Here is an 8633-nt window from a genome sequence, read left to right on the forward strand (position 1 = left end):
AACCAACCAGCAACAAAAACGTAGCGCGTGCTCTGGTATCTCCTCTCCACTCTTTCCGCGTTTTGCTCGATGCAAATCGCTTCCCTGCCCGAACCCGCGCTGCACACCGGCGACAGACTACAAAAGAAGCAGCCTTCTGAATCCAGCGGACTGCACTACAAGCGTAGGCCAAGGACACATCAAGATCAATGTGGTTGATTCATGCATCAGTTTTCCCCAACATCTGGAACTGGAAGACAAAAAAAAACGACAAGCATATACGGCGAGCGAAGCTCCGCTCGATTGCGAGCAGCAAACAGCACATTCCACAAAACTTGAGTTGGGCGGACGTCTACTTCACCGGGAGAAACGGGGATCGGAGACCCGCGCGCGTGATCATGATGAGGCCGGCTTCAGATCCATCTCCACCTGGTGGATCGTCCACTGCATGCCCTCCAGTTTCTGCGGTTCAGGATCATCAGGTCAGCACGCGGTTCAGGATCATCAGGTTAGCACAGAGACACGTAGAGCGTGCTGCATACGGTAGTTAACGGCGATGGAAATGAAACAGCATTACCTTCACGATCTCATGGTACTGCCTCGCGATCACGTCAAAGTGCGGGTCTACGCCTTGGTACTCGCGGAGCCGTGAGACCTGACATGGGGGATCAGAACACCAAACATGACCGTTAGATGAATGAAGTGGACACTGGATGGTCTTCTTATCGGATTAGGTGGGTCCTGAATTATACAAGATGGCATACTTTATTTCTCTCAAGTCTAAAAATGCAGCTAAAATTGATAACTGTACAATACATTATACATCTTCTAAGCATTTTGACATCTCTGGATATTAGGTAAGGTGAACTGAACACCGGCAAAAAAAAAAGGTAAGGTGAACTGAACTTGCCAGATTCTCAATGCACCCTAAGAAACTCAACATCAACTAATTGACTGGTACTGCTACAGAAGTACCTTCACATAACTTCCAAGGACACACAACATTCAATTTTCAGCAGGATGGACCCTCATCAGTGTCCCTTGGCCGCTAGCTTCTTTGACATTCTCAAAAGCAGGATTGACTGGTAACTCTCATACTCTTTGTGAGCTTATGTCAAAATTTACTGAAGGTGTGAACACCATGCTCCATGATAAAGGTCTCACTCACATGACTGAACGAGTTTACTCATATAACAGAAAGCACGTGGGACTTGCTTAATTTCGACCAGTGGTATATCAGTGCCAACGACCGCCCTATCCATAAGTCTAAATGGAAAACAATCGTAGTTAAACGTTTCTAACGACATTGGGTGATTATGAAAGGGCCTTAACTGACGAATTACGTTTGCTACCAGTGACCAAACATTTGAAAGACTAACACAGAGCAAGGAAGATGTCGTATCATACCGCTTCATTATACGAATTGGATGCTTCTTTCGTTGCCTCCACAAGATATTTCCTGCAATAAGCAGTAAATCTGGTAAGGTGGTTGCTTACTACAGAGAAAACACCTACACATGATTCTCGTTTGGAAATAATAAGTGCTGCTTCCCTCAATGATAAGATCGGTTTCAAGGTACATTAAGTTGGATGTACCTGATTCTATGCAATGCAGGTACTGTTTCCTTCGTGTAGGTGTCACGCAAGAGATGGTGCTCCAGGTAGCTGGAATAAAAAGGAAAGAAAAAAATGCAGTTCATTCAGTCTTCTGATCCTATCACTGATTATAGAATAAAAATACATAAAAGGCAGAGAGATCCAAAGCTCAATGGTTTTTTTCTAGCAAGAGCTTATATAATGCTGTTCAATTATGCTGAACGCGATACAGATTAATATCAGCTTAGTGAAAACTGAAAAGTTACACACTAGTCCAACATTAAGGTGCCGACAAGTCAGGTGCCAACCTTAGTTTAGCATTCATAGTACGGCATCTTTTAATAAGCCAGGTCTTCTTCACATCATCCTGTTAGGCCATACATAGAAAGCCAACAGACGTCAAGAAATAGTACTAACCCCATTAATAAGTACCAGTATAAAAGGAGCATGAAAAAGCCTTACATATTGGTGCTGGTGTTCTAACTTCTTGTCTTTAACAAACTGTATAAGTACAGCAAGAATTTGCTCCAGGACCTTGGAAGTTTGAACAGCCACAAATATTTTGACAGATTTCAGCGAATGAATTTGCATTAAATAAAGTGGACTAGCCACCAAAGTTATGTTTAAGAAATTTGTCCGCCTATGAAGACTCACATTATAGTGCTCAGCAAATTTCCTGTCCATCGAAGCAAGATCCTCCAGTAGAAGGGACTCTTCCTTTTCTATTCCTTCGATAATTAATTTCACCCTGCCCAAGGAGAAAAGGGAACTAAGATAAGTGTCTATAAGGAACTCCCAGTTAATCTTTAATTCCAAACAAGAAAGGTGAACAACTGGGCATTGTCAACAAGAAGTTAACTATATAAATGATGGGGCTGTCCAAAGAGAAGAGATGACATCAGTACTATAAAAAAGCTCTAAAAATCGATGTAAGATGTTACAAGAAAAATGATGATAGTTTCTTCAGAAATTACACCTGGCCAAAGAAAACTTGGTTGTGTAAAACAACAATCATAAGAGAGAATAAGATGGGAAGATAATCACCTTTCTGGAAGCCTGGCACTTGAAATCTGATTGATGGATGACGAATCTGCAACATATTCAAATGTTATGATGAGAGAAGGTCAAAGCTTATAGATCATTAAAAAAAACGATATCTGAAAGTCCATGAGATTCAGTATTTCAGTAACCAACCCCTTTCATCCATTGCAAAAAGATCAGCTAAAGCGTCACACTTAGCTTCTAACCGAGCCTCAATCTCTCTGGCCACAGATCTCTGATACTCGACCATGTCCTGCAATGTCAGATAACGGGTGGATGCTTTCAAACATAAAACCACTTTTTTCACTTTGACTAAAACCAAACGATCACTGCAATTAAGAACTAAGCAATAAAAAGTTTCACAATTCCACGAAGAACATACATGAATTACACAACACTTAAACAAATTGTGAAATCACTTGGTGATAGTTCAGAAAATAACTTAAGACTGCGAGAGCTTCAAGGATTTTACATACCACAGTCATGGCTGGCTGCTGTTGCTGCACCTGATAGAGATAATCCGATGTTATCCCAAGAAAACGATCACGAACACCACCTGCGCCTGGCTCAACCAGCTCCGAACCACCACCACCAGCGGCAGCACCAACAGTCAATGCACTACCGGTGCTGCCATAGTTATTGTAGCCAGTCGAGATTGAGGTTGAGCTGGGCGTGGCACTTGTTCCGGTACTGTCAAATGAAACCCTTGACAAGGTGCTCAGCTTTTCTATCTCCTCCTCATGCACCTCCCCGTCCTGCGAGAGCAGCGGGAGCCTCAACCTCTGGGCCGCCTCCGCTACCGCCAAATGGTGCTCCAGAGACTCGTACACCTACATCATTCCCAGCAAAGTAAGTAAGCTCCCATTAGTCCATTTTTTGTCAGGTAGTTTCTGGATCACCACCCAAATTGATCAGATAAGCAGTAAACATTTCCTACTTCTTTAACCAGATTGATCCACATTTCTAACCCTATCTGCACGAATCACCGGACAGGTGCGACCATTTGAGAGACTGTGAGAAGCTGAACCCACCTCCGGGGAGCAGTTGAGCTTCTTGGCGGCACCGGCGCTGCCCGCGGCGGTCGCGTGCTGGTACTCCTCCACCATGGCCATCGCCTCCGCGTACACCGCCTACGGAATAGTCATATCAGATCTGATCAGAACCGCGCGAATTCTAGATCGGGCGAGCGGGCGGGGGGCAAAACTCACCAGGGCCTCGAGGTAGCGCGCGCGCTCCGCCGCGACCTCCTCGCGCGCCTGCGATTGCAGAACACCGGATCAGTGGTGAGAGAGAGGGGAGGTTGGGTGGCGCGCGCGCGGCGTACCTGGAGGAGGTCGGAGTGGGCGGAGCTGGAGAGGAGGGAGGCGTCCGGGGCGAGGTGGTGGCGCTGGAGCTGCTCCACCAGGTGAGCCACCTCCGGAGGCGGTGGTGGCAGGGACGCCGCGGCGGCGGCGGCGGCGGCGGCCTTGGACATCGCGGCTTCGCGGGCGGCGGCTCCGGCGGAGGCTTCGACGAGTTGGTTCCAGGTTGGCGTTCGAACTGGTGGGAATGGGTGCTGGATTCGTCCAGGTCGAGGAAGCCCACAGCGGTTGGATCGGACAGGGACGGGCGAGATCGACCGGGGTTGCGGCCGGCCGGCCGGCCGGCTTATCACAGGATGAATTTGAATTTGAATATCGGAGCCACTGATGCGAGATGTCTATGGAGGCAGGAATGCTAGCACTAGAAATACGAAAACACGTGAATAGAGAAAATTATGCAACTCAAATATCATGACATATGTTCCAAACCATTGAAAAAATTTACATGTGTCTGGGTGGACGTGTTTGGGATACTAACTTACTAAGGGCATCTCCAATGGCAACGGCAATTTTTCTCCCGCATGAAGTCCACCATCCAACGTTGCCTGCATACATTTCAACCACAACCCGAACCAAAAGGATGAAATTCGTTCAAACACGACAGATTTCATTAAAAATCAGACATAATTTATATAAAAAGTTTGATATTTCGACCATTTAACTAAAAACAACAAGAAGAAAATCTGAACCCTATACCAGATGACCACTTCGTACACGTGGCCACCCTGCCTTGTCGCACCGACATCGCTGTCCGAGTCGTCATTGTCATCATTCCTCCAGCGGTGGCATGGCGCCAGAGGGACGCGACAGCCTTGTCCAGCAGCTACCTGCCGCTCGCAGAGGAGCCTCTCTGCCTCTTGTTGTTCTGTGTGGAGGGCCACCGCGGCCACTGCCGACGTAGCCTCCGTAGCCCTGGCGGCGGCCTTGCCACGACCGGCTTTGCGGAGCAGTCGCTAAGCGGCCACTCGAGCTCGCTGTCGAGGCGGCAGCGACGCCTGGCGGCCATCTCCGCGGTGGTGACAGAGTGGTCGAGTGCCCACGCGGCAGCTAGGTCAGGGTCGTTGCGGACCCATTCCGGCCCCACGTCCGACTTGGCGAACGTGGAGCGGCTACCGGAATTGCGTCGATCGTACCTCGCCTGCCGCCTCGCCATGCGGTCCGCCTCGGAAACCACAGCCCAAGAGTCAGAGGCGCCGGCGTAACCACCTCCTCTGAGGTAGTGGAGGATGTGGCACCGGACTTTCATGATCATCGGCGACAGCTCCTCCTTGACGTTGCGGCATTGGAGGCGTGGCGGCGCGTTGGTGGCGTACCATGGTAGGGATGTTGGCTTGTCCTTGGCGCAACGTCCGCGCCGCGGTTGCACGGGGGACGGGGCGATGAGGGCTTGCCTTCACTCGACGTCCAATTTGGATGCCGCGGTTGCTCTATGGTGAGACGGGCTCGTCCTTGACCGGACGGAGCGGGGCAAGGTTGTCAGAATCGCGATTCTGTTATACGATTCTACGACTTTACGATCCAAACTAACTCCTCTGATTCTACGATTTTAGTTCATAGAATCTATGTTTTTACGATCCTGATAGTGAAGATTCTACAATTTGCGATCCTACCATCAGAGCTCCGATCCGATTCAAAATCGCGATTCTGACAACCTTGGAGCGGGGACACCGGCACGCGCTTCACGCGGTGGCCCAGCGGGGATGGCGGCTCCACCTTTACGCTCACTGGCGATGATGGCGACGGCTGCATATGATGGAGCAAACACTTCGTCAGTAGCTCGATCTGACAGACAAATTCTTCGTCCATCATCGTGGCCTCCAAGAGGATGCGGGGCCACTGCTGCGGTACCTGGTCCTCCTTCTCGCTGGAGGAGATGACGATCTCCTCCTTGGAGGAGGAGCTGGTCGTCGTGGATGCCGAAGGGCTCCGAGAGCGACGGCGGTGGCACCAAGAACTACTGGAGAAAGAGCTCAGGCTGACGCCGCCAACCTGCGCAGAGCAGCATGACTTCGGCATCACCTCTAGGATCGGAGAGGAGGAAGGGCTCTGCGAGGTGGGTGACAGGAAGGCGAAGTGCAGCGGTGCTCGGGGGATGGGGGATTGCGGCTCTTTGCTTCACCGGAGCATGACTTATATAGCGCGACCAGGCCATGCAAAGGGGCGGTCAGCCCGCTTCAATGCAACGTAGCGGACGGAGTTGGTTCCTCGGGAAGCTGCATCCAGATTGAAGCAACGGTTGCCGTGAGGTCGCGCCAGTCAGCGCCACCCTCTATCCGGTCACATCGTGTGGCATCAATGTCGGGCGCTCCGTACTCTAGGGCGGCATGAATGCAGCGCAGTAAATGGCGCGTGCATCAGAAGGAAATCGCGAGAGGAGCGGATAAGGGTTTTGGGTGGGCCAGTGTGGTCAGAAGCGGGCTTGGGAACGGTTCGGACTCCAGCAAAGCTCCCCCACGCTTGTCTTTGATTTACGGGAAAATGTACATCCGGACCGTGCCGCGGACCAATACAGACTCATGTTGGATGACGGTTCAAACATCGCGATCCGAACGTACACAAGAGATTTGAGGGTTGATGTTGAAAATGCGCTAAAGGCATTTATAGAGACAATTTTTCAGTAATTCTAGAGTGCACGCTTCGTTGTGCGTCATTGGATTTCAGCTTCTGGTCACCGCGTGCATGTTGCGATGAAAAAGTGACATCATCGTGGCATCACGTAAACACTCCGCAGCGGTGTTCAACAGCGGCGTCACATCATGATGACGTCCTTGATTATTCATACTCTCTCATGAAGTCAACAAAATTAAGTTGTATCTTACTTCGACTCTACATGAATTATTAACAAAGGTAACAAGGTCGACTCAGCCGACTCTTTGGTTAAGAGTCTGTGTTTTACTATCTCTTGTGTTCACTTTCTTTCTCATCACTATTCTTCGAATAAGAGTTGGACAAGGAATACGGGTGTAGATGCTCTAACACACAAACTCTTTTTTTTGCGAGGACTCTAACACAAGAACTCTATATATACTTATTTGTTTATTTTTTGAGTAGGCAGAAAGTCTGAATACTAGACTGAATCTAAGCCTTGTAACAACATTCATAATGAAGATAAAGAAGTTACAAATAAGCCCAAAGAAAATACATCCTCATCTTCAACTTGCACATGACGTGACACACTGTTAGCCTAGCTCAATGCCCAACTCACTTTAGTTGCGTCAAGCGAGTCAACAAATGTTATTAGGAGATGCCAGAGTCGATGATCCAAAGCATGATTTGCCGATTTGGAGAACAAGACGAAGGTCAGACAAGGAAGCCCAACCTCACGTCGAAGCCAAATTAATCATTGTATGATCTTTTAGGTTCCATGTTATCCATCCCCGGTCTTGATTTCAGGAGCAACTAGATGCACACCAGGAAATAATGAATCAAACAAGGTTGTTGTGTAGACTAAATCCTTAGTTTTCTCTGTTAGTTGAAAAATCAATTGAAAATGGCACTCAAAGATAGAGTACGTAGGGCTAAATTGGTCTTTTAAGATAACTGAAGGATAAAATCATGTGAAAAACATCAAGACATTGCATAGGTTTATGAGACAATTTCTCGACAAATCGGTCAATTTGGAGCTCTTTGAGTTTGAATTTCTGGTTTGGAATGAGTGTCCCCACCCCTTATGTTCATAGTTGCCTTAGGATGTAATCATGATGTCATGTATGGTTCATAGTGTGCGATGTAATCATGTCATGTATGCATCATTGCTATACTATACTCTATCTGGGTGCTTTAGAAACCACTCATGTATTTTTGGACGTTACCAACAAAATATAGTGACGGTCACAAAAAGTATATTATCAGACTAACATTTTTAAAAAGTTTCCTTCGGCGGTCATGATGCATCCGGGCGAACTGCGGGGACTTCACGCTCTACTGCATGACCGTGCTCCTACCGCCACCTGAGTAAGGCATCATGACAAATGCACATAGAGGCCTCCCATTTTTCTCAAATCCACTTAGCTCAAATGTGTCGCCGATATCATGCCACAAAGTAGATCACAACCCCCGCCCCCTCACCCCAAATCACCCCACCGACATCTCTGATGGTTAGTGGACACTGCCCGTGCCAACATTGTCCTAAGGCCGTGTGGCGGGCTATTGCGCCCAACATCCACGAGACCTCCTATTCCCCGCATAGGACGACACAAGACGCCTCCCTCCCCCAATGCAAAAATCACCACCGACACATCTAATGGTTGATATTATTTAAGTGGAGACTGCCCCGTGCCAACATGGTCCTAAGGCTGTGTGGCGGGCCATCGTGCCCGATGTCCACGAGACCTCCTATTCCTTGCGTAGGGCGACACGAGACAACCCGCTCCCACGCGGGCTTTTTAGGCCGACCCATCTGCAGGGTGGGTGGCCCTAGCTTTCACATTTTTTATTTCCTTTTTTATTTATGTCTTTAAAAATACTAGGAAATGCATTTTTCCTTTTTATTTGTGCTCATTAATTTTAAAAATGGTTTGAATTTCTAATAATGTTTTGACTTTCTAAAACCATACATTTTAAAAAGTTCCTGATTAAACATATGTTCAAGAATTAGAAAATTGCTCCAGGATTTAAAAAAAAGTTCACGGATTTTAGAAGATGTCCATGAATTTT

At 47.9% G+C, this 8633-nt stretch overlaps 1 protein-coding gene across 1 annotated transcript; it reads right to left on the reverse strand.

Annotated features, from left to right (window-relative positions):
- Positions 1–179: 179 nt before the first annotated feature.
- On the reverse strand, positions 180–4147 carry LOC123131843 (AUGMIN subunit 4). Its single transcript, XM_044551534.1, has 13 exons — positions 3941–4147; positions 3825–3872; positions 3648–3746; positions 3093–3446; positions 2770–2869; positions 2620–2665; positions 2230–2323; positions 2038–2109; positions 1884–1942; positions 1576–1644; positions 1387–1438; positions 557–634; positions 180–441 (listed from the first exon to the last, which is right to left on the reverse strand). Exons 1-13 carry the CDS (start codon positions 4088–4090, stop codon positions 376–378), a joined length of 1287 nt encoding a protein of 428 aa, XP_044407469.1. The 5' UTR covers positions 4091–4147; the 3' UTR covers positions 180–375.
- Between the last annotated feature and the right edge of the window lie 4486 nt (positions 4148–8633).

The sequence above is a fragment of the Triticum aestivum genome, chromosome 6A (assembly GCF_018294505.1).
Source record: "Triticum aestivum cultivar Chinese Spring chromosome 6A, IWGSC CS RefSeq v2.1, whole genome shotgun sequence".
Lineage (NCBI taxonomy): Eukaryota > Viridiplantae > Streptophyta > Magnoliopsida > Poales > Poaceae > Triticum > Triticum aestivum.